Source organism: Podarcis filfolensis (assembly GCF_964270895.1).
Source record: "Podarcis filfolensis genome assembly, chromosome: 2".
Lineage (NCBI taxonomy): Eukaryota > Metazoa > Chordata > Lepidosauria > Squamata > Lacertidae > Podarcis > Podarcis filfolensis.
This window is the reverse complement of record NC_139605.1, coordinates 21,160,203-21,186,766: the sequence shown is the minus strand read 5'-3', so window position 1 is coordinate 21,186,766 and position 26,564 is coordinate 21,160,203. Positions and strand designations below refer to the sequence as shown.

At 44.7% G+C, this 26,564-nt stretch overlaps 1 protein-coding gene across 7 annotated transcripts in view; it reads right to left on the bottom strand.

Moving 5' to 3' along the window:
* Positions 1-26,564, bottom strand: part of PXK (PX domain containing serine/threonine kinase like) — a 55,239-nt gene that overhangs the window by 3,541 nt on the left and 25,134 nt on the right. For 2 of the 7 annotated variants that reach the window (XM_083601427.1, XM_083601426.1), the window contains exons 5-17: positions 26,189-26,266; positions 24,393-24,466; positions 21,883-21,957; positions 19,722-19,826; positions 18,924-19,025; positions 16,312-16,473; positions 14,907-15,024; positions 14,702-14,780; positions 14,006-14,054; positions 13,475-13,552; positions 13,156-13,242; positions 9,123-9,192; positions 5,880-5,942 (exon numbers count right to left, since the gene is read on the bottom strand). In XM_083601427.1, the coding sequence (XP_083457553.1) occupies positions 5,880-5,942; positions 9,123-9,192; positions 13,156-13,242; positions 13,475-13,552; positions 14,006-14,054; positions 14,702-14,780; positions 14,907-15,024; positions 16,312-16,473; positions 18,924-19,025; positions 19,722-19,826; positions 21,883-21,957; positions 24,393-24,466; positions 26,189-26,266 (1,140 nt within the window). Of the gene's footprint in view, positions 1-3,627; positions 3,660-5,879; positions 5,943-9,122; positions 10,231-13,060; positions 13,243-13,474; positions 13,553-14,005; positions 14,055-14,701; positions 14,781-14,906; positions 15,025-16,311; positions 16,474-18,923; positions 19,026-19,721; positions 19,827-21,882; positions 21,958-24,392; positions 24,467-26,188; positions 26,267-26,564 lie in introns of those variants that run through there. The other 5 variants (XM_083601429.1, XM_083601428.1, XM_083601431.1 and 2 more) reach the window with 4 other exon arrangements.

Genomic DNA, 26,564 nt, shown 5'->3' with positions numbered 1-26,564 from the left:
AGCCAGCCTGACAGTCCCTATCTCATGGCAGATCAGCTTAAAACCAGAGAAGCCACATGTAGACACCATCTTTGACATGCTAATGGCAGCGAGGGATGTGGTTTCAAATTCTTCATAGAGAAATCCCTTTGAAACACTCTCCAGCAACAATATTTCAAAATGCTTTGATTCAGTTGATAATCAGTTTAATGCTTTGGCGGGGGGGGGGGGGGGAGCAAGCTCAGAGAGAACCGAAGAAGGCTGCAGGAAAGAAAATGTACAGTATGGCGAAAAATGCATGATGGGGTGACAAAGGAAGAACATGGGGAGAAACAGCAGCATGCTACCAGCTGAGGACGATCAAGCAGCAAATACATATTGAGTTTGTTTATTAAAAAAAAAAACAACCAGCATCCTAAACAAGCACATACAGGTTTGTCCTTCAACCATCCCAGAGACATCTAAACACAGTAGGTTGCGAAGACGAGTAACATTCAACCAACCAAGTGAAAGGAGGTGGTATAAAAAGCTAGATACATATAGGTAAAAATGCACCGACTGTAAGAACCAACTGAGAATGCAAAATTAGTTGCAGGATGCTAGGAACAAAAGATCGAAAGCAAAAGGATGCCAAGGCGCATTGCTTGCAATTACAGTGACAGATGAAAATGCCAACAGTCCAATGAAAGGGAGCTTTCTACACTTAGGAATTCACAAAGTCCCACCCTCAGTTACTAGAAATAGTACTTGGACTTTTACACTGGGTACTTATGTTGCTTCACTGAACATAATTTTGAAAAAAAAAATCCAGTTAGAGACTCTGGCCTCGATTTGTCTTTTCAGATAGCAAATAGGGGATGGAGCGGGGTGATCCAAACATTCTTCTTCCAGCTTGCGTGTCTGTTAGAATTAAATACTCCTAATTTTCCTTGTTGACTTTACTCCCGACTTCTGTTTCACTAGGGAATTCTGAGTGGGGTCTTGCTGCACCAGTGTCAAAAGCGCCCATAATACTCATTTAAGAAGGTGCAAAGACCACTCCCCTCCCCACTCTCTCTCAAAAGCATATACACCCAACTTCTACAGCAGAAATGCTTTCCTCCATGTGGAGGAATTACATTACTCAGGCAATACGAACCATCACTCATAAAAATCTCCACTTGAATTCCTAGAATTTCCTCCTTTGTTCTTTTACACACTACTCATATGAGCAGACTACCGTATTTTTCGATCTATAGGACGCACTTTTTCCCCTTCAAAAATGAAGCCATAGCCCCACGACCCTCTCCTGGCTGGGGAGGTGACGCGCGGCTATGGCAGGAGCCTCTTTAGCCGCGCGCCACCACTCCAGCCGGGAGAGCGCGCGTGGGGCTAAAGAAGCCATAGCCCCGCGACCCTCTCCCAGCTGGCAGCCTCTCCGCTGTGCGCCTTTCCGCTGCTCCCTGACCTGCTCTTTGGGGCTGGTGGTGGGCTTCCCCCCGCCAGCCCCAAAGAGCAGGTCGAAAGGAACTTGAAGCCTGGAGAGCAAGAGGGGTCAGTGCGACTGAACGCACCTTAAACGGCACCTTGTTTTAGAGGGGGGGAAACGAGGGGGGAAATTCTCCCCCTCTCTGCGCAGTGCCTCCTGCCGCTTCGCTGAAGGGGCGCTGGGTAGAGAGGGGGAGAAAAAAATTTTCTTGTTCTCCCCCCTCTAAAACAAGGTGCGTCCTATTGTCCGGTGCGTCCTATAGTGCGAAAAATACGGTAATTGCTCAATCTGTTAAATCTGCCAATATTGCCACTTGCTGTTCCTCCTTTTTTTAATTAAGCAGTATTTCACTTGGAAGAGTATGTTGATTGGCAAAAGCAAAGGAATCGTAATACTGGCTAGGAGGTCTGGTACGTTCAGCAGAATTTCTGTTCCACTAAACTCCCTAAAATCAAGCATTTGCCCAAACGCACCGTTATGATTTAACAAACAACTATTTGATGAAACAGCAATCTTCAGCCAATTCAACCCACATCTATTAACTAAAGCAGGCATCCCCAAACTCGGCCCTCCAGACGTTTTGGGACTACAACTCCTATCATCCTTAGCTAACAGGTCAGGGATGATGGGAATTGTAGTCCCCAAAAAATCTGGAGGTCCGAGTTTGGGGATGCCCTGAACTAAAGCATTAACTGCTTATTAGAATTTGCCCCCTTATAAATTATAGGACTAAAATGAAAGGGCAAACTAGCCACACTCCCTAGCATCAAAGAAGATGATAAAAGAACCTAATGATATTCTTTATCTTTCTAGTTTGCATCCAATAATTTGCAGATTCCCCCCTCCCCACCATTCCAGCATGAAAGATTACCGCATTTACACGAATCTAATGCGCCATCAAATCTAACCCGCACCTCCATTTTCAAAACCTTGAAACCAATAAAGTATTTGCTGGCGAATGTAAACGCACCATCAAATCTAATGTGCACCCCGATTTTTGTGATGTAATTTGGCCATAAAAGGTGTGCATGACATTCGAGTAAATACGGTAATTACAGCCAACTGAAGCCAACAGCACCTAGCTAAAAAACCAAGGCTACTGTGTCTTTTTCCAGCTATAAAGCCAGCTCGGTTCAAACCTGTTCACGCTTAAGCTATTTTAGCTCTAGAGAAATCTCTGTGTGTAACATCTCCCACTACCGCATTCCGGGCAGGGTGGGGAAGAACAAGACAGGTGGGTAGGAAAGGATCTCTACTAGTGGAATATCACCACTCCTGCCCTTGCCAACAAATCATGCGCTGTTATGGAAGACAACGAGGAAATCTCTGGTCTCCAGATGTTGCTAGCCTCAGCCAGCTTGGCCAATGGAAAGGGATGGAGGGACCTGTTGTTCAGCAATTTCTGTAGGACCAGATTCCCCATCCTTGTGCTATAGAATATCCCCACAGCACTAAGGGGCTGCTCAGCCCTTTAGGGTCAGCTTGCTGGCTGCAAAAACATGAGCAGCCCACTCTCACGTGACATAATTCATGCTACCATTGAAGGGCAACTGATTACTGCCTACAATCTCTCCTGGAACTGTAGATAGTGATCCAAGGTCAACTAGCGAGTCTCATGGCTGAGAGGTGATTTGAACTTGGCCAAGGCATTCCACCTGCCTACTTGACTACATCGGCTCACAAATTTATTTCAATCTAGGTAACACTTTTACCATCATGGGGATAATTGGGGGGGGGGGCGTGTTCTGCTAGCACCAAAATATACTGGACTGCCTCTTGCAATTCACTGACTCTTGTGTTTGTCATTTTTGTGTGTGGGGGGGTGTCCTTCAGGGGCCAGTTCTTATTTTCCTTCATGCCTCCTTCCCTTTCAATTCCTTGAGTGTCCCCCCTGTATTACATATTTCAAAAGGCTGCAAAGGAAAATATTCTTTTCTTAACTGCTGACAGCAAAGAGTACCTCTTTGCCCTTTCATCAATGTCTTCGTAGAGACATCGATACTGTGGTTTCGACATTAAAAAGAAAAAAATGTTTAAAAAGCAATCATCCAGCTAAAAGCTGAAGAGAGATGGCAAAGCGTGTTTCGGTTTGTTTTTAACGCACAGTTCACCACAATAACTTGTGAATAATGCTTTCCATTTTGGGTAAACATCTTTAAACATCAACATCAGATTACTTTACCAAGAATTCACGTTCAAAATGGCGCATGCTCTATTGAAGACAGCGGAAAGGAAAGAGAGAGAGAGAGAAAGAAAGAAAAGAGACAGGAAAAAGAGCACAAACAGTCAGTATTCTGATGTTAAGAGGGCTATTCAACAACAATAAGGAGATACAGACATCGGTTATTAAATACAGTTATGAACACAATGGTTAGACAAACTGGCCTGCTGACATGTTTTTCTATGGCTTTAAACTGGGGTTCCCAAACTGTGGTCCATGGACCACCGGTGCTGTCTGCAAGCTTCATTTAGGTGGTTCGCGGCCTGTCTGTGAAGAGTGACAGCAGTAGAAGCAGCGGTGAACCTCTGTCACTCTTACAACGCAGTGATCAACCCAGAGGGTGAGTTAGGTGGACCAGAAGTGATGTTGGGAGGAAGCTCTTAAAAGGAGCAGAGAGGATTAGCAGCTAAATTAATGCAAGGCTATAATTAAGAAGTTTAATATTGGTTCAATGAAAAAATATATCATATAGCATCTAACAGAGTGCCTTACAATTGCTAACAACATGCACAAAAATCATTAAGCGGTCTATCAAGACCCTCAGCAATTTTCACGTGGTCCATGGGCAGGGAGGGAAGGTTTGGGAACCACTGGCCTAGAATGAATTGCCCAGATTCAGATCCAGGTTGTAGTACATACACCACATACAAAACCTTCCCCCCCCCCCCCCCGTTTGAAAGACTTCAGAGACTGGAGCCGTTTTATAGCATCAGAAGATTCTCTACTCTAGCCTGTATTGCTTACTCTGCTTGGCAACAACTTTCCAAGCTCTTAGAAAAAGGCAGTCCTGTTACCTATGATTTTTTAACTGCAGGAGTTAAGAATCGAACCTGTAGCCATCTGCAAGACATGTATGTGGTCTATTGAACTATGGACTCCCATATGTCAAGCACTGTGGATAGTAGGTCCCTTTAGACAAGGTATCTTATTCACAATCCTATCCCCAGAATCTAAGCAGCAGCGATCTCGAAATACATTTTCAAAATCCATTTGTCTTGTATGGAAGACATCACTAGAAAACAGACCTGAAATGATCCACTACCTTCCAGGGTTAATTCAGCCACTATATATGGATTTAGTAAGCTCATGACAAAATATCAAAACAAGCAAGCAACTGTGCCCAAATTATATCTACCAAAGGCCTAGAACCACAGAGGTTTGTGTGACAATCAATATCTGCCACTATCTAAATAAATTAAGGAGTAATGTATCCAAGCAGGAGGAAGGAAATCCATTAAGTCATTTCACTTCTGAGCTGCCACTCACCACACAAACACACAATATGCATTTATTGTGTACTCTGTTGTTCCATTGGAAAACACACAGTTTAAACCACTCACGTGGCTGTTTCATCCATCACAAGTACACCGTTGAGTTATCAGCTGCTCAATCAGGGCTTTTTTAAAATGCCAATTTGTATTATTCTATTAAGAAAACACACCACCCAGGATGCCTAGCAATGTGTATGTCTTGTCATCTGAAAGTGGAGCAAGCGCTTTTTCAAACTGTTAAAAGGTGCAAGGGGGTGACACATAGACATGTAGTGAGACGGTTGGTCGTGCAGCACGGGCAAATACCCAAAGGGCCCAAACGTATGGTGGACCCAAGTAGTTTAGAGACAGCACAAAAGAGTTCTCTGATTTCCCTTCCTGCCCCTTCCATGTGAAAGAAACCCACTTAGGGGGCTTTGACTGAAGCCTGAAAAATCCTAAGACAGGATAGAGGAAAACTTGAACTAACAAACAGGAAGGAAAGGCACAGTGAAAAAGGCAGACAGAAGAACCCACCACACTGGAAAACAAGGAGGTATTAACCTGAACATATGAATATATCTTATACAGACTATTTTGCTTTGGTGCTTAAACGAAGTCATCTCAATGGGCTGGGAATAACTTAGATTTAGCACCAGCAAAGGGGCCAGGCAGGCAGGATTAAAGGAAGTACAAACTATGAAGCACGGAGTCATCAAGTAATTCACGTTTATGCTGATAAAACAAGAAGGCTGAAAACAGTTTGCCAGATTCAAAGAAGAAACACAAAATCTGAACTCTCTTCTATGGTGACAAGGCAGAATCAAAAAGCTATCAAGATGCGTTTTAAGGCAAGTGGTATTATTTCCTGTCTCATCAAGAGCAAAATTAGTCATTCTTCAGCTTGGCAACAAAACCCAAGAGAGAGATGGGCAGGCGGCGTGTCGACTCTTTAACTCACCTGCTGTACAAGGTGGAACAGGGGAAGAAGGTGATGTCAGAGGTGAACTCGCCCCAGAGCCTGCTGAATAAGAAACATCCAGAGTTGCTAAAAAGGTGCAGTTTCAAAATCCTTTTCACTGCTTAAAATGAGGCTTGCTGAAATAAGCAGCAAACCTACACACACAGGGAGGGGGCTGGGCCAACTGCACATTATATGTTAAATGTAGAGGCGCATTTAATGTGACTGTTTTTCAAAAAACCCCAAGTAATAAATAATAATAGTCAGAGCGGCTAACATCATATAAATAACACAGTATATATAAAAGCAGGCATCAATTAATTAAAATACATCTTAAAATTAATTTGGACAAATTAAAATCTGGACAAATGGCAGTTCCCAGGTTAAGATTGAGAGCAGTTAATACTTGCCAGGATCAACTGTTTTCACTGATCATATAAGGACCTGTGAACAGGCAGGGAGGCCTCTTTCATGCTTGTTCTTATACAAAGGAAAATAGGTCAGACTGCACCCTGGCCAAAGGCCTGGCGGAACAGCTCCATCTTGCAGGCCCTGCGGAAAGATGTCATATCCTGCAGGGCCCTATTCTCTTGTGGGAGAGCGTTCCACCAGGCCAGGGCCACAGCCGAAAAGGCCCTGGCTCTGATCGAGGCCAGTCTAATTTCCCTGGGGCCCGGGATCTTCAGAGTGTTGTTGTTTGCTGACCATAAGTTCCTCTGTGGGACATACCAGGTGAGGCGGTCCTGTAGGTACGAGGGTCCTAGGCCGTATAGGGCTTTAAAGGTTAAAACCAGCACCTCAAACCTGATCCTGTACTCCACCGGGAGCCAGTGCAGCTGGTATAGGATTGGGTGAATGTGATCTCTCGGCGAGGCAGATACAGTGGCAGACACTCAAGATCAGGACCACAGCAGGAGGGGAAGGGGAATTTAACTATTTCATTCTCTGCCACAGTCCATATGAAAATCCCACCTCCCCTCAAACTGCTATTAGTATCAGGAGGAAAGCTTCCGTTAGCGCCAATGAGAGTTTTCCTTCCAAAACAAAATAGCAGGCAGTGGTGGGGAGTGGGGCAGTCTTTTCTTGTCGGGAAGCAAAAGAATTAAATTTCTCCTCACCTGTCACAGTCCTGACTTTTAAACAAAGACCCACCCCGGCAGCTATTTTGTTTTGTTTTTGTTTTAAATAAGCCATGCTGAATGCAAAGACGCATTCAACATGATACAGCTTGGCCCTGTAGCTAAGCTGAGGAACTAGGCAGAATACGAGTGGGTGGGATGCAAACAAGGCCAGGGTGTTCTGTGGTGGGTCACGCCATGCAGTTTGCAGCAGAGAAGGGCAAACCCTGTGCAAATTTCAATACTCTGTCTGCTTCATAGAGGCTAATTCTATCCTTCGGAGCAGTGATCCCACTAGTGCAAACTTGCCTGGAGGGGAATTAAAATTCCAGCAAGAAACTTTACCAACTGTACTCTTAGCTAAACACAAGGGGATTTGCAGGTGGGTTTTGCCAGGTCAGCGGATGTTGTCGGCACCTGGTCATGAACAAGATTGTACACCATGAAAAAGTTCTGGGAAGTAATGAATTACTAAATCCTTGAGAGCCAAACTAGGGGATATGTGGGAGTTGGACAAAATGTCTCCCAATGCTGGTTTTGTTTTTTTAGAGAGAGTTATGCAGCAGGCAGCAGTGGCCATGGATCAGATCAGATCAGATCAGAGTGTGTCTGTGTGTATTTAACTCTTGTTCCACAGGCCTATTGTCTAATCAAACCCCTGCTTCTTTTCCACACGCTGGGAAGAAGACACAAGGCCAATTTCATTTTGAAGAACAGCCCACTGGGGAGCACAGTCTACCTCCCAGCCACTGCTCGGATCAAATCCACAGCTTCCCATTGCTCAAGTTCAGGCTTGTCTGTTTTAAAGCAACAGACCCCAATGGGTTTCTTCATGTATCTTCTGTCCACAATCTAATTTGGGTCGCTAAGCGCTGCGCAGCAATACACATCTCTCTATGTGGCGAGGCTACCTTATTGATAAGCGACGCTTCCAAAATCTCCCTTGCTGGAATGTATTTTATTACAAGGTCTGCAAAAGTATGCAGAACCTTCTATTAATTTTATTCTAAGGGGAGTACCGTGCTCTATATAGTCGCTCTTTATTGTTTAAGTCTCGTTTGGATGTTGCTGTGTTTGAAAACTTAATAAACACATATCTCTCTTTAAAAAAAATAAAAATGCTCTGCTTGGAATGTGTATCAAGGGCCTATCGCCCTTCTCATGCAAGCAGCTTTCCTCCCCTTCCTGGTGAATCAATTGCTAGAAGCAGAAGGGAAATATTGGTTAATTCACATTGAGATGGTGTGCATTTTCCAGCTTTTGGTCTCAGTGTCTTAGTCAGGCTCACCATAAGCAAATGGCTGCTGCCACAAAGGGCTGCCACAGCCAAGGCAAGGGTGTGCCAACCCAAGTGTATGCGAATCCTTGTGCATCTATGGAAAATGGCTTAACAAGGAGATCCTGAGCACTGCAAGTCACTATCCCAGAAAAAGTCCCCCTAGCTCACAGCTCGAGATCTGACAGCCTCGTAGCAATGGCATTGTCAGCATTGTACACACACTTCATTAGACTCCGCAGGAAAAAAAATCTTGCTCCAGTGCCTCATATGTCACAACAAGGCTCCTATCTTGGTGTAGTTCATGGGTAGGCAAACTAAGGCCTGGGGGCCGGATCCGACCTAATCACCTTCTAAATCCGGCCCACGGATGGTCAGGAATCAGCGTGTTTTTACATGAGTAGAACGTGTCCTTTTATTTAAAATGCATCTCTGGGTTATTTGTGGGCTCTGCCTGGTGTTTTTACATGAGTAGAATGTGTCCTTTTATTTAAAATGCATCTCTGGGTTATTTGTGGGGCCTGCCTGGTGTTTTTACCTGAATAATAATAATAATAATAATAATAATAAAATTATTTATACCCTGCCCATCTGGCTGGGTTTCCCCAGCCACTCTGGGCAGCTTCCAACAAAATATTAAAATACAATAGTCTGTTAAACATTAAAAGCTTCCCTAAACAGGGCTGCCTTCAGGTGTCTTATAAAATGCATCTCTGGGTTATTTGTGGGGCATAGGAATTCATTCATTATTTTTTTTTCAAAATATAGTCTGGCCCCCCACAAGGTCTGAGGGACAGTGGACCGGCCCCCTGCTGAAAATGTTTGCTGACCCCTGGTGTAGTTAGTTACCTGAATTGTTAGAGTTGCTGTATTTCATCGTTTGTTCCTCTCCACTCTCAAAGGACGAGCGTTTAGACTTCTGCAGGCACAAAAAGGAAGAGATTCAACAGTTCACAAGTGGTTAGCCGATTGCCGTTTCGCAACTCTTTTTCCTAGTTCCAAACAGGCCTGCGCATTTCACACGCATTAACCCTGTGAGAATTAGCATGGCGACTGCATGACAGGCAGCAGCGATGGTGGACAAGTCTTAACTGCAGGGGCCAAGAGCATTTACACAGGGCGCCCAAATCCTCACCAATTACCACCTTTCAGAATACTGCAGGTACAGCTTCAGTGCACAGTGGCAACTGGAGCTCACTACTATTCTCGAAACATGACAACAGTTTCAAAAGGCAGTGTTGAGACCTGGAACTGGAATCTTCCCCTCTTGTTGTGTTAGCTGGGACCATTCTTCTGACTACCTCAACGTGCTGACGGAGGAGAACAACGTCCTTTAAATGAGCGGAACCTTCCCCTCACCACTTTAGATTTTTGCCCATGAGAAACTACCTCGAGAAGCAATGATTATTTGGCTTAGAAATGTGCCATCGCAGTTGTGGACAGGATGTAGACTGAACCAGTAGTGTGGTCCTTTGTGCAGGGTAGATTTCAGCCTGTGTTTGTCTCCCGCCAGACAGTCACATTATGAACTTTTGAGGGTAGGATGCACATCAAAGTCTTTTGACATAGACCCATCTCCACAAGCACCCATACAGAGTTGGTACAGATCTACCACAAGTTACCACATTGTGAGGTAGTGTACAAAATGTTAGACTTGGATCAGGAACAGCTGGGTTGAAATCCCCTTAGCCAGGAAGTTTCAGTATAGCTAAAACTTCTTATTCTAGCTCTAGCTTCTCTCACAGAGTTGCTGCAAGTACAGAAATGGAAGACACTATCTTCTTAGGCAGAAGAGATATATATAAATGAGATAAACAACAATGTGCTAGGCAGCTATCCATGCCTGTTTTAAAACGTTATTAATAAATACAACTATTTTCCCATTATATTTATTAATAAAGTTTTTAAACAGGGATGAATGGCTGCCTAACATATTGCTGCTCCTCTCATTTGTATCCTGTTACCGTATTTTTCGCTCTATAACACGCACCTGACCATAACACGCACGTAGTTTTTAGAGGAGGAAAACAAGAAAAAAAATATTCTGAATCAAATGTTGTACTAAACTATTTAATAAACAACCGGTATATCAGAATCATATTACAACCATGTAAAGTGAACAGCAGTCAACAGTGGCATTAAGAACCATCATCACTGTCATTAACAAATGAAGAGAGAATTTTAGGTTCGAGTACTCTTCTAGTCTTCTGTGAACCCCAAGAACTCATCAGTGCCAGAGTCAGAATCTATGAAGTTCAGCTCCTCACAATCACTGGCATCACTTTCTTCGCCATCTTCATATAAAATCTCATCTTCTTTTGCATCCAAACCATTGCTAATGCCACATTTTTTGAATGACTGTGCAACGATTTCCTCCTTCACCGAGTGCCATGATGTTTTCACCCATTCACAAACTTGAGTGATAGTGGGCCTCTTCATTCGTCCTGTAGGTGTCAGATCATGATTACCAGCAGCCATCCATTTGTTCCACTCTTCTCGCATAAAGACCTTAAATGGCTTGTTGATGGAAACGTCGAGAGGTTGCAACTGGCTGGTAAGACCTCCAGGAATTACAGCTAGATGAGTCTTCGCTTCTTTAAAGCACTTTTTTGTAGTTTCGCTAATATGTGCTCTAAACTGGTCCAGTACTAATAAGGCAGGTTTTTTCAAAAGCCCTCCAGGACGTTTGGACCACACTTTTTCAACCCATACTCTCATTCCATTTTCGTCCATCCATCCTTTCTCATGAACATGTACAACAATTCCTCGTGGAATCACTTCTTTTGGAAATGTTTTCCTTTTGAAAATTAACATGGGTGGCAATTTGGTGCCGTCTGCACAGCAGGACAGCACAACCGTGTAATGGGTTTTCTCATGTCCGGAGGTTTTCACAGCAATAGTTTTGGCACCTTTCAGATCAACAGTCCTATTAGATGGCACATCAAAGGTTAGCGGGACCTCATCCATATTCCCAATCTGGCCAATTTCAAATCCATTTCTCTTCCTAGCATCAATTACAAATTTATGAAAAGACAGAATCTTAGATTCATATTCTTCTGGCATTTTTTGTGCAATTCTAGTTTTCGTGCGCATAGCAAGGCCACATCGCTTCATAAATCTGTAGCACCATGATGGTGAGCCAGTAAAATCATGAATGCCTTTCTCTAAAGCAATGCGTTTGGCTTCATATATTATCATTTTTGTGGAGACTGTGAAGCCATTATTGCGGTGACGTGTGATCCATTCTTTCATGGCCACGTCCAACTGTGGCCACTTTGCAACATGTCCACGAAAAGTGTGCTTATTTTTATCTGCTTTTTGCAGCTGATCCTCCTGTTTCCTCCAATCTCTTATCATTCTTTCTGTTGGAGGTGGCCCAAAATGTCTCTCTGCTGCTCTGTTTCCATGCTCCTTAGCATATTTTACTACCTCTAGTTTAAAAGGAATCTTATATGCTAGTCTTCTCTGCTTTATCATCCTTATCAGAACAGGGGAGGTTTTCTGCAAGAAAATACCGGTGCAGTTTTCTGCAAGAAAATGATGGAACTGTCAGTAATGTATGGTATCTCCAATACAGTGATGAAGGAAGGGGGGGGGGAGCTCACATTTCTCCTAGGCAAAGCAGCCAACTCCTATAGGCCTAGGTGCCTCCCCCCCATTAATATTTGAGGGAGTCATCCTCCCCCCATGCCAATGGGCATTGCCATTCATATAAGGTACCAGTGTGCATGCACTTTGTCTTGAGATCATTGCACTCTGTGAGATGGGGCTTACCTGTACCTGCCTCCCCCCAATATTTTATTGAAGTTGGAAGAGGGAGGGAGAGCTCACATTTCTCCTAGGCAAAGCAGCCAACTCCTATGGGCCTAGGTGCCTTCACCCCCCCCCCCATTAAATATTTGGGGGAGTCATCCCCTACCCCCCATTGTGGTATGTGAGGTGGGGCTTACCTGGCTGCCCCCCAATATTGTTTGAAGTTGGAAGAGGAAGGGAGGGAGGGAAGGAAGAGAGAGGGGGGGGGAACTCACATTTGTGCAGCTGCCTTGCCTCCAACGGAGCAAAAAGAGGAGGAGGAGACACAGGGACAGGAGCCTTGTAAGCCGCTTTGTTTGAATTTACCGGTGAGGTGCTGGGGGAGGGACGAAAGGGGATGCCCTCTTTGTTCCTCCTTCCGGCTCATTGTAAAGAAAGCAGAGCCGCTTACATGTGTGTAAGGGAGAACCATAGAGCAGGCAGACACTGAGAATCTGAATGCGCTCAGCTGTTGCCGGCTTCCCTCCCAGCTACGAGGAGAGGAGAGGCTGCAGAAAAGCCGTAGAGTACACAAGCCAGCAAGCAGGCAGACACGCTGCACTCAGCTGTTGCCGGCTTCCCTCCCAGCGACGAGGAGAGGAGAGGCTGCAGAAAAACCATAGAGTACACAAGCCAGCAAGCAGGCAGACAGGCTGCACTCAGCTGTTGCCGGCTTCCCTCCCAGCGACGAGGAGAGGAGAGGCTGCAGAAAAGCCGTAGAGTACACAAGCCAGCAAGCAGGCAGACACGATGCACTCAGCTGTTGCCGGCTTCCCTCCCAGCGACGAGGAGAGGAGAGGCTGCAGAAAAGCCGTAGAGTACACAAGCCAGCAAGCAGGCAGACACGCTGCACTCAGCTGTTGCCGGCTTCCCTCCCAGCGACCGAAAAGCCAGCAAGAGTGGCTCCTCCCGCCTGCATTCGCTCCATAACACGCACACACATTTCCCTTTATCTTTTAGGGGGGAAAAACTGCGTGTTATGGTCCGAAAAGTACGGTATATACAGTTTGAAATGGGATGATCGCATATACACTATTTTCCCATTCTGAGAGAACTATTATTATTAATCTTAGATTCCAGTGCTGCTTACTTTTCGTGCTAAGATCTTCCTCTTTTTTTTCTCCTCCTCTGAACCATAATGAGATTGGGCTCTCGTCAGTCTTCTGTGCTGATGAATCTTTTAACGGAAGAAGAAAAGGACTTAGGGGGCAAAGCAGATTACAAATGTTTACCAATTCAAAAATCATTTCCCCATTAGATGTTGTTGTAATAGTTCTCTCTGCTTTATATACACTATAAAATGAAATAATTATAAAAATATTTACCCAAAATAATAATAATAATCAGCAGCAGACTATAAATTTGTCTGAGAAACCATCAGCACTAATGGAAAGAGGTTCAAAACTTACCTGTTTCTGTTCTTCTACTAGTCTTTTCTCTATGCATTCTTTGGCAATCTTCAATGCTTCTTTTAACTTAGTGGGGATCTGATAAGCGAAAAGAAAAAGGTCCACAGCTTGGTGACAGAGACTAATAAAGTGGTACCTCGGGTTACATACGCTTCAGGTTACAGACTCCGCTAACCCAGAAATATTACCTCGGGTTAAGAACTTTGCTTCAGGATGAGAACAGAAATCGTGCAGCTGCGGCGCGGCGGCGGCAGCAGCAGCAGGAGGCCCCATTAGCTAAAGTGGTGCTTCAGGTTAAGAACAGTTTCAGGTTAAGAACAGACCTCCAGAATGAATTAAGTTCTTAACCCAAGGTACCACTGTATTTATAACATGGCATTCCTGCAGATATTCTGTAAAAATCTGTTGGGCTTAGGGGGAGAGGGTGCCAGGGGGAGGTAGCAATGTGTCAAGGACTGAAAAGTTGGGAAGGGACGGCTAGAAAAAATATACTATTAAAAGCAAATTGCCATCAATGTAATTCAATTGTACCTTAAACTGTGTTTTTTCTGAATTTGTTAAAAGGACATCACTGAATAACCTGAAATAAAAAACAAACAGAAAATGCACATTCAAAAGCCAGCCAGCAAGCACCATCCTACCTAACTGCTGGATTTTTTCATTTTGCACTTGGGCTTATAGGAACTGCAGCTAATTGGGTTAAGCTCCATATGGCAAGGTAGATATGGGTGAAGCAGCTCCTTTCAACTCAAGTCTCCAGCAGCTTAGCGGAAACTAGTACAACTAGGTAAGGAGCTGCTTTGCAAAAATAGCTTGCCGTGCAATGACTAAACCATGAGACTTCAATTCCAAGGAGCCAGCCTTAGCTGTGATATAGGCAACAGCAGCCTCCTACACAGTGTTGCTCAGAAATTCTACGAAATGAAAAAAATAGTGCAGTTTTTAAAATAGTGGTGCAAACCAGTGCCTTTTCAAAAGGTTCAGTCCACCACCCTGACTCAAAAAGGCATCCAGCTGTATAGACAAAAACCAGATAGACAAAAACCTGCTCTGTGATCCCAGGAACCACCACACAAAATGTGGTGATGGCATCCGAATGCACAGCGAACAAAGCAACTTTCAAAACTATACAGCGGATGTTCAAACATGTGGTTCCATGACCAAGTGAGTCACTCGAAGCCAGTTAGGAGTGACTAGCCTGTACAGGGTGAACAAATAGGGACTTACGGCATTTGTAAGAGCCGGGAGACTGTAGGCATGCCGTTCTTCATGGCTTCGGGAGAAAGAATGGATTCCAGTACAGTTACTGAAGGGGTGAGAAATACAGAAGTTAAGTTGAAGGTGAGAAATGTAGAAGCTCCTGAAAGAAATGCAAACAATCCAAGTTTCCGCTTGAATTAGGCTGAAATGTTGCTTTGAGCAGTTCACTCACCTACAGATGTGGATGGTGCAGGGGGGAAGCTGTCCACTGGAACAGAGTCCGGGGGTCTCCCGTAGGTCATTTCGTACAGTAAGTGACCAAAGCAATGCACATCAACACTTTCTAAAGTCTGCGAAAAGAAATGGGAGGGAGAGACAGCTTGCTTAAAATATCACGTGATTATCACATGAACCCTACTCTCCACTGGCATCAGCGATCCTGCGCTTGTAACGAATGTTTACTTCCTGCGTGTACTTGCTGCAAAATGAATAACCGCCAATGGCAAGCATGAATTACATGAATTAAGGTTACATTCCTATACACACTTACCTGGGAGTCTGTCCCATTGAACTCAACAGGACTTAGTTCTGAGCAGGCATGGGTTAAGATCAAGCCACAGGAGGATTAGCAAGTTTAGGGAACTGTGATTTGGGACAGACACAAAACAGCCTCTCTGCTGACTGCTTATATTGCAAGCTCATGTCTCGAGCAAACTCAAAACAACTAGGTAACAATTTTTGAAAGCAGCAAGATCCAACTTGTTCTACAAGGTATTTTCAGGACTACCAATATGGCAGAGATCCCATCAGATAAGTGATGTTAAGTTTGACATTATAATAGAGAGAGGAGCTTTTCCAAGTGATAAAACAAGACTCCACCCCCTCTAGGATAATCCATCGGTACTCTACTCACATGTTTACAGCACCAGTACTACAATACAGTCATACCTTGGTTTTCAAATGCCTTGGGACATAAATGTTTTGGCTCCCAAACAATCGAAAACTGGAAGTGATTGTTCCAGTTTCTGAATGTTCTCTGGAACCCGAACATCCGACGTGACTTCTGCGACTTCCGATTGGCTGCAGGAGCTTCCTGCAGCCAATCGGAAGCAGCGCCTTGGTTTCCGAACGATTTGGAAGTCAAACGGATTTCCGGAACGGATTCCATTCGACTTCCAAGGTACCACTGTATGTGGTATTCACAAATGCCCTTCTTTGGTGAAAAGACGCTGTAGCAAAGGAGTAGCAACTGTACATTCATTGTGCGATATAATATTTATCTGAAAAAGCCAACTACATACTGCAAGGTTTCGGCATTTCAGAGTTGGCTTATCGTTCTCCCTCTCCCTCTAGGAAAACAAAACCAGAACAAGTCAGGGGTTTCTCCCTTCTGGTTTTTGGTGCCACCCTCCAATTCTCCTCCTCTTTCTTCCAAAAAAAGAGATAAGTGTTAACTAGTTCTTGTAACAAAACCCAAAAAAACACACTGCTGTGTTTCCAAACATCCTTTAAACATCTTTCTATTAAGCTTCTCTCGTAGCATTACTGAATAGCTTTTCTTTTTAAATAAAACAACTATTGCAACGTATGACATCTATAACGGATTCCCACGCACAAAGATGCTTGCCCCGACGTACATTAATTTTGCGGAACTGTGTGAAGTAGGACCGGTAGAAGGAGGGGAGCCCCAGCAGCGAATTCTCCAGATCCAGTAACCTGCATGTGTCCCCGTCCATCATGACATTGGAAGCATGGAGGTGGCCGTACGGAAATCCTTTTTCGTGCAAGAACTTTAAGACCTGGGAGACCAAGCACACAGATGTTTTAGTTTGAGGAAATTAATTCCCTTGGCAAGATCTATTAAACGCCTGTCCAAGGATGTATCCCACACCCTCCCACACATCCCAAAGGGCATTATTTGGGGGCTTTCGTTCTGTGATGGGTACAGGCCCTATTCACACTTCCCCTGCCCAACCGCCTTTGATGCTTCTGTTATTACTATCCAATAGCGCTTCCTCTCCCCTTTCAGATGCTACATCTCAGTTTCTTCCTATTCTGTCAATAATTTGCTTAAATACCTTCCCTCCCTTCTCAAGCCACCTCAAACTCACAAGGTGCACATCTGCATTTTGTGGGATGTGATCCACGGGTAGCAGTCAAGTGCAACATTCCTTATAATGCTAGAGTGGACATGCAAGGGAATGTTTGGTCCAGCCAGTCAAAACTTCCTGTTCCTCCTGGCCTGGAGCATCCTTCCTCTTGCATGTGACCAGAGGTGGGCATGACCTTACCTGCCCAGGTAACAAAAGGACGAGTCACGCAGCTCCCACCCCCCTTTTTTCTCTTTCTCCATTTGTCTGCTTCCAGCTAGGACTGCTCTGTTGGCTTGCAGCCAAGAGCAGCACAGGGACTGTCCCCCATATGGGGTAAATCCACATGTTGCTATTTGTAACTTTAAGTCTTTAAGCCTGCCTTCAGTATTGATACTGTGTACAGTGGTACCTCAGGTTACATACGCTTCAGGTTACAGACTTCGCTAACCCAGAAATATTACCTCGGGTTAAGAACTCTGCTTCAGGATAAGAACAGAAATCGTGCTCCGGCGGCGCGGGGCAGCAGCAGGAGGCCCCATTAGCTAAAGCGGTGCTTCAGGTTTAGAACAGTTTCAGGTTAAGTACGGACCTCCAGAACGAATTAAGTACTTAACCTGAGGTACCACTGTACTGCCTGAATGTGAGTAAACTTACTTTTTGTTGACTAAGAATAGGATTGTGGTGTCTTTATTCTTTTAAGAGGGATTTGAGGGAACTTACCTGGAACGTACAATTCAATCTGCGGCAGATTGAATGGCATAAAAGTAACAGGTTCTAACGAGCCTGCAACCAGCTTTCTGCTGTGCGCGAGAAGGGGAATGTAACTCTGCTACATAAGGAACTTGCTAGCAGAAGTAAGGAAGGATATGAATAAACAATATATCCTCTCCTGCCACCCTGAACATTCCCGCACATTTTGCATTTTTTGGCCACGTACTGCATCTAGCACACTTCCAATGATCTTAGGCAGTGGTTTCCAATCAGTGTGCCGTGAATGATGGTCAGAGGAGGAGGAGGAGGAGTTTGGATTTGATATCCCGCTTTATCACTACCCGAAGGAGTCTCAAAGCGGCTAACAATCTCCTTTCCCTTCCTCCCCCACAACAAACACTCTGTGAGGTGAGTGGGGCTGAGAGACTTCACAGAAGTGTGACTGGCCCAAGGTCACCCAGCAGCTGCATGTGGAGGAGCAGGGAAGCGAACCCGGTCCACCAGATTACGAGTCTACCGCTCTTAACCACTACACCACACTGGCCCTCTGGCCCTCTTTCCTTCCTTCCGTCCTCTGATGCCCTCTTGCATCTCTGCCTCCCCAAGGCTTCCACAACTGTTTGTTGCAGCTGCCCTGGCTACAAGCTCCCCAGGAGAATGGTGCCTCTGGGGCTGGCCAGGGGGTGCTGGTCACCAGGAGCTGAGGTGGCCTTGGAGTAAGCAAGCAAGTGGATGAGGGAGCGCAGCTAGCCAGTCTGCCAACCTTTGCTGTTGGGAATGGGCAGACAAGTCCCAGGCCCCTGTGGGGCAGTGTGAGGAGGCACCTCTCTTTGGAGCTGGGGTGGGGGGAATGGCAGCTCAGAGACCAGGGATGATAGCAGCAGTTGCCCGGAGGACTCCCAAGGAGAGGAGGCTGAGGGAACACCTCACAAGGGAGGGTGTTTGAAAAAGGGTGAGAGGCTGCCAGCTCTGCAGGCAAGGGGTGACGTAACTGGGCTCCTGAATGAGCCCCACAGGGTGACACAGAAAGAATGTAGTTGGTCAAGGGAGTCGTGGACTCAAAACAGTCGAAAGCCATTGATCTTAGGCATGTATTGAGGGACTGCTTCTTTCAAAACAGATTGGCTTCCACATGGCAAAAAGTAGGTCCCTTTCCCAGGTAAGGTGTGTTTTGCACCTGCACCCCAGGAACATTTTACAGGAACAAAATGCAAGCAAGGCTAGAGTCTTCTCTACCTGCACGCATACAGTCATACCTCACCCATTTTCCTCTGCAAAATTCATTCAGATTTTGCATTCCAATGTGGCACTTCTAGCACACATGGAAAAACATTCACAGCTGAATTGGGTTTCAGATACACTTTTCGTTACTGTTTAGAACTTCAAGTGGATTGCCTGCCTTAACAGCAAATCTATTTTAGACAATCTAAAAAAAAATCCTGTACCTCTAGAATTTGTCTGCCAAACGTTTTAATTTGCTGAAGTTCAAGACCCTGAATTTTCTTCGGGTTGCAGTACTTCTTCAGAAATGGATCTTTTGGCTTTGCCTGTAATAATCATAACAGCAATTTTGTTTTTAATCTCAAACATCACAGAAGTTATCACATCAGCGCAAGGCATTTCAATTCTTAAAAAGTTTTTTTCCCTTGCATGCACTAAGAAAATATTAGGGCAGGTCCCTGATTAAAGAAATCTTTAGGGAATTAATCACATGAGCTGTAGTCTAAGGGTTGCGTCCAATGATAGTCCTGCTAAGAGTAGACCTAATGAAATTAATGGACAACTTGGGTGCATCATTTCAATTGATCCACTCTCGAGTAGAACTTGAGTTGCATACAATCCTAAGTGATTACATTTGCATGTGAGTAAAATAATAGTTCTGAAGCAAGGCATCGTTTTCCTTGATTTTAGATGCAGGTCTTATAACAGGCAACATCTTAGAAGAGGAACACCCCACCCCCACCCCCTTGTGTGTGAGAAAGAAAAGTTGAAAATGCCGAAAATGTCTCTTAGCTTGGTGCTTGGCACTTATAAGAACTTCGTTAAAAAGAATATATACACCATACTATGTTGTAAAAATCTGCTGTCCAGTTATTAGGGATATATATACAGCATGCAAACAAAATGGTTCTTTAGATTTATTCAGTGTTGCAGACCTAAAAAATACACTCTGCAAATACTTCAAGTCCACGTTACTTATGTACCTTGAAAACATTACGCCTCGAGAGCATACTTAACCCTACCTTATATATCAGGTCTTTGAGTGTTCCTTTTTCGCTGAAGGGTCTTATTACCAGTGCAGAAGATTCATTGGCCATTGCAAAAGTGACTTTGTAAATATAGGGATGCTGTTTTTTAAAAAAGGGAGAGAACACATTTAAGTTTTCTAACGTTCTGATCCTAAGTCCCACCAAGTTCAATGTGCAAGTACAGTCTTCACAGTGATATAAACCAGTGACGGGGAATATGGAGTCCTTTCAACCTCATGGTTAAGAACATCTGGAAGGCACCGAGTTAGGGAAAGGGATGATTAAGATGACAATCCGAACGGGGCTTTACTCAGCCAGTCTGTCGCTTGATAAAACACCCCTGTTTTTGTTGAACATTCATTGTACCAAACATGACTCACTCCTTCACATGACCAAGTTCCAGGGACATCCTGCACACGGTAATTCAAGAAGATTGTTGCAGGATCAGTCCCCCCCCCCCCCCGCAGTATGCAGCAAATGCCACGGCCTGCTCAAAAGACTGAGAGATGTGCTGGCAAAAACACTGCTGTGTGTTCTAGACAAATTTGTGCACGGCCAATTGCTCACATTTAAAGGATTAGCATTTCCCAGCAGAGACCTTTACTTTTGTTTAAATTTTGAACATGACAATCAGGTTTTTTTGTGGCAACTCTGAAATGTGTTTGCTTACAGGAATAAACCAAACGACACTCTCAGGAGCTTCTATTGCATTGTAAATAAGTATCTAATGCCTAAAGTGATAAAAGAGAAGGGCATACAAGGTTACTACTGCACATGGTGTTTGGGATGAAACCATGAGGGTAGTTCATTTGTTTGCACAAATTAGCTCACAAATAAACTTGTTTTGTTCCTGCAGAGCTTATGGTTGCACACCTCATTTTACCCAATCCACACAGTTAAAATCCCCATTAACACAGTGAGGCTTGCTTTTGAATAAGCATGCACAAGTCTTCAATGCAGCTTTTTTTAATGGCTACTAGCCAAGATGGCTATGTTTCACCTTAACTGCTGAAAGGCAGAATTGCCAGTTGCTGGGGATCCCAAAAGGGGAGAGCAATGAACTTTTACTGCCTCCCGCTTCCTCCCCTCTCTCTTCCGACTTCTCTTTTCCCTCAACCCCTTATTGCCTATAAAAGAAACGTCTCACTCTCTGAATATGATGGAGTTTACAACTTGAAAACAGAGACTCTATATGTTCTACTGCAGGCTTCCTGAGCCCTCCAGAAGTTTTTGGCCTACAACTCCCACGATCCCTAGCTAGCAGGACCAGTGGTCAGGGATGATGGGAATTGTAGTCTCAAAACATCCGGAGGGCCGAGGTGGAGGAAGCCTGTTCTACTGTTACCCAAGAAAATATTACAATAAAAACATATTTAAAAAACAAAACGCAAGAAACAAAACCTGCAATAAAATGTACCGTATTTTTTGCTCTATAGGACGCACCGGACAATAGGACGCACCTTGTTTTAGAGGGGGGGAAACAAGAAAAAAATATTCTCCCCCTCTCTGCCCAGCGCCCCTTCAGCGAAGCGGCAGGAGGTGTTGCGCAGAGAGGGGGAGAATTTTCCCCCTTTTGTTTTCCCCCTCTAAAACAAGGTGCCGTTTAAGGTGCGTTCAGTCGCCTTCAGGCCTACCTTCACGTGGCTACCTTCAGGTTCCTTTCGACCTGCTCTTTGGGGCTGGCGGGGGGAAGCCCACCACCAGCCCCAAAGAGCAGGTCGGGGAGAAGCGGAAAGGCGCGCAGCGGAGAGGCTCTTGCCATAGCCGCGCGTCACCTCTTCAGCTGGGAGAGGGTCGCGGAGCTATGGCTTCTTCGCTCCATAGGACGCACACACATTTCCCCTTCATTTTTGAAGGGGAAAAAGTGTGTCCTATAGAGCGAAAAATACGGTATTTCTTTTATTTACTTAACAAAAAGAGAACGCTCAAAATAAACTCCTAGCCGGCTGCGACAGGGAGATTCACAGCTAATGAGAAGCACTTTAAACGCCCATCCAGTTTAAGAACGATGCATGGGTGGTAGGTAGCCCAAGGGCCAGGCTTTGAAATCAAGATGGGATACAGTCACCTCTGTGCACTACTGACTTTTGTGAAGTTTTGTGTTGGACCAAGGAAAGCATGTGGATTAAAAGTAATAATTAAAGAAACTACTCACAGAACAAGAAGAAAGAAGTTTCATAGCGCACTGAAGATCTTTGTCAGACAGGTACTTGTCAGGGCCCAGGTCAGCCTGGAAATACAATGACTACGTTACTCAAAATGACAAAAAAACAAACAAAACACCACACGCTGATTAAAAGAACAGGCACACACTGTAATCGAAGCACCAGAATGGCAGCCAGCACAGTACCCTCCAGATGTCACTGGACTTCCAACTCCTATGAACTCTAACCAGCAGGGATAAAGGTAAAGGACCCCTGACAGTTAAGTCCAGTCACGGACGACTCTGGGGTTGCAGCGCTCATCTCGCTTTACTGGCTGAGGGAGCTGACGTTTGTCCACAGTTTTTCCAGGTCATGTGGCCAGCATGACTAAGCTGCTTCTGGCGAACCAGAGCAGCGCACGGGAACGCCGTTTACCTTCCCGCCGAAGCGGTACCTATTTATCTACTTGCACTTTTTGGCGTGCTTTCGAACTGCTAGGTGGGCAGGAGCTGGGACTGAGCAACAGGAGCTCACCCCATCACGGGGATTCGAACCGCCGACCTTCTGATCGGCAAGCCCTAGGCTCAAGGGTTTAGACCACAGTTCCACCTGCGTCCCTACATAAGCATCCTCACTGGTTCCAGAAGTGGAGCCACTTCTCTTGATGAGCCCATGCAATGTGAAACCGCCAGCCCCACAAAAAATAGCAATGGCACTGGCAGCATTCAGGGTCAGAACTGGTCTGCAAGGTTGTTGGGGTTTTTTGGGGGGTTGTTGTTTGTTCTTGCAAAAATCAGCGAGCCAGCTTCATCCATCATAGCCTATTCTGGTTGCTGTGGAAGAGGATGGAACCAGCAGCACACCCCACGCAACATCAACATCAACAGCACCTGCCCTGCCCTCCACTCCACCCCAGCGGCCCAGCCAGTGCCGGATTTACGTATAAGCTAAACAAGCTATAGCTTAGGGCCCCACTCTCTTGGGCCCCCCCCAAAAAAAAAAATTAAAGGGGAAAAGAAGCTAGATGTACATTTCCAACATATAAGATAAAAAACTAATAAAATAAAACCTACATACAGCAACAGGGTTTTGTGTTGTGTAGGCTCCTATAATGTAAGAAATGGGCTGCGCCTGCTAGCCTGCTCCCTAATCATCATCAACCTTTTATTCGACCGTCAGTCAGAAAAAAGTACATTTGTCAATACACAGTTAAAACATTCAGGAAGATTTTAGAACTTAGCCAACACTAAAATGGGCTAAACAGATAGCCCCATATCAATACAGTCAATTATAGTCTTGCGACGCTTAAAAGCTAAAAAAAGAAATTTGGCCACCAAGGAAGGTATAGCTCTAGTGACATTATTCAGCAAGTGTAAAACCTGGTTTTCTCCGGGTAGGAAGCTAAATTGACATAGGTGTGGGTCTATAAAATTTTGTCTAAGCTCTGCAGCCTGCTCCCTAAAATATCACTGGTTTGCTCATTTCTAACAGCGACAATTTGTTGTTGACAAACGACAGCTAGATATATAAAGGGCCCCCTTACCTTCAGTAGCTTAGGGCCTCATCAAACCTAAATCCGGCCCTGGGCCCCGCCTGCTCTGCGTAGAATTCCAGAGTTGGAAGGGACCCTGAGGCTCACCTAACCCAACCCGCACAGCAATGCAGGAATATGCTGCCGTCCCATATTGGGATCAAACCTGCCACCTTGGCATTGTCAGCACCACGCTCTCGCCAACAGAGCTTATAAGAAAATTGTTGTGAATACAGTACAGTGGTACCTCGGGTTAAGAACTTAATTCGTTCTGGAGGTCCGTTCTTAACCTGAAACTGTTCTTAACCTGAGGTACCACTTTAGCTAATGGGGCCTCCTGCTGCTGCCACACAATTTCTGTTCTCATCCTGAAGCAAAGTTCTTAACCTGAGGTACTATTTCTGGGTTAGCGGAGTCTGTGAACTGAAACATCTGTAACTGGAGGTACCACTGTATGCCCAATTGCCACTAAATGATGTCTCACAATAGGCCTCATCTTCCTTCCCTTCTCATCTCTCCCATGTTTACTTTTAGGACCCATCTGCACTATTAGGGAGGGTGTCATAGAAGTGCACTTCTTTTGTCATCTTGGCTTCTGTGCTGAGTAACTGCTTCCATGATTCAAAGTCTTGGTTACAAGGCTGCTTGAGCCATTGATGGACATTCAAGGCAAAAGGCCAGAGCGGAAAGAAATCTCTGTGTTAACCCCATAAGATTTGTTTTGCTGTCCCCCAGAGGTTGGTGGGCTGTATGAGTCACAGATTGCATTAGCTTTGGCAGAGATCTCTGCTGGGGTCCCATGCTGGTTGTCTGCTCTAGCCCAGTTTACGTCGTGATACTCCTACAGATTCACAGCATCTTCGCTACAGACAAAGTGGGCGGTTACTAAAAACTGCATTATGTAGAAGTGCAGTGAAAAATGAAGAAATCCGGAAAATGCTGCCAACCCGCTTGGAAGAGATGACAGAACTCCCCAAAAGTGAAACTTGCCCAGCTCAACGCTAGCCGCTCCTTTGGTTGATTTTTAATCTTCATTAAGAAATATTTCTTCCGTATCCTCCACCCTGAAAAAGAAAACGTGGTTACCAATCGTTTGATTGAAGTTGCCAAATCAGGGTTTTTATTTTCTACACAAGCCACCTTCAGATAAGCAGACTGGCCAGGCGTGCACCCAACATGACCCCAATTCTCCTGCAGCAATTCTGTGTTTTCTATAAACACCAATTAGTTCGGAAAGTCTGTTCCAATACGACCTCATTGTTTCACCGTCTCAGATGAAAAGGAAAGGGACTTTTCACTATCAACTGTACAAATGCACTATTGCATTAAATTGTGTGGACGTGGGCGGTCCTTAAAAATTAATATTTGGATTATTTGTGTTACGGGCTGATTCATGACCATTCTCCCCAGTGCTTTTTTTTCTGAGGGGTGCGCAGGGGTAAACATACTCCTAAACATTTTGTGAATCTTTGTGCTTTTGTCCATTTACTGTATTTATTTTTCCCGGTTTGAAAAAATGGTGATTTTCTTGAGTCAAAATTAGAGTACCCCTAAACATTTTTTTAAAAGAAAAAAAGCACTGGTTCTCACTAAATAGTCTGAAGTGGGACACGCCTACGTATAAACTCTCAAAAGCCACTTGTGGAAACTGTCTTTCAAGCCTTACTTTCCTCTTCTACAACAGAAAATGCAAAGAACCAGAAGTTTACATGAAACAAACTTTCTAATTCATTTTCAAGTTTTAAATGTTAATATAGAGGTGTGTGCATGGAATGTGCATTTGAATAAAATTTAAGTATAACAGAGGGAGGGAGGAAGTCTGTCTCTTGAAAAGGGCCTCAAACTGTAGCAGTGTTCTGATAAAAAGGTAAAGGGACCCCTGACCATTAGGTCCAATCGTGACCGACTCTGGGGTTGCGGCGCTCATCTCGCTTTATTGGCCGATGGAGCCGGCGTACAGCTTCCGGGTCATGTGGCCAGCATGACTAAACCGCTTCTGGCGAACCAGAGCAGCGCACGGAAACGCTGTTTACCTTCCCGCCAGAGCAGTACCTAATTATCTACTTGCACTTTGAGGTGATTTCGAACTGCTAGGTTGGCAGAACTACCGCAGTGTTCTGATACACAGCGGTAAATGTCTAGTAAACAGGGGAAACCAATCCAGAAACACATCAGGGTCCACAGTTTGATCCATAGCTGTCAACTTTTCCCTTTTCTTGCGAGGAATCCTATTAGGAATAAGGGAATTTCCCTTTTAAAAAAGGGAACCGTTGACAGCTATGGTTTGATCATCATCGCCAACTTAATATATGACACAAGTATTAAACGGTCAAGGATTATTGGTCAAGGTGACTTGGCACATGAAAAGGGTCCAGATTCAGTCTCTGCCATTACCACTTAAAAGGCTGGAAAAAGCTTTCATGGAAGGCTAAACTAGAGGAGGACTAAATTAGCAACTGCATGATTATTATTTTTTAAGTAAACAGAAGGCAGAGGAGGGCAATCTGGCTCAAACTAGGAGGGAAGGGTAGAGGAATTTAACCCTCCCCTCTGCCCCTTGTTTACATTGCAAATAATGCTTCCACTAGTGCAATCAGAGCACGGCAGAGAACAAAATCCCTCTGCGTTCCTGATATTTGCATGAAGGTATCATGTCTTAGGTATCATGTCTGCTGCTGTCTCTATTCAGAGGACACTCAATTGGGTCGGATAAGCCGACAGCACATTTCTGTGGTTTCAGTCTTCCGTGGCGCAATCGCTTTACCTAGCGAGCAAAAAACTCTTACCGATATCCTTTAGAGGTTCCACCACTTCCCACTTTGGCTCTGACCGAAAGAACATCGAAACGTGCTGTAAGGCAATCTCTGCAAAGAGAATTTTGGGTGGCCGTTAGGTACACATATTAACAAGGGTCAGTGGTGAAGCTGTTACCGTATAACATTTCGCATAAGAGAGGGCGTCTCCTCAGAGGGTTCGTTTCCACTCTAGTTCAACTTAAGTACACACACCTCCTGGGATTTTATTTAAAACCAGAGTACTAGGCACCACAAAGTAAATATTTTATATGGGTATAACAGGTGACAACCCCACCACCAAAAAGAGGCTATTGGTAGGCTTCTGTGAGGGCAAAACTCAGCAAAGCCTAAAACACTCTATTTAAGA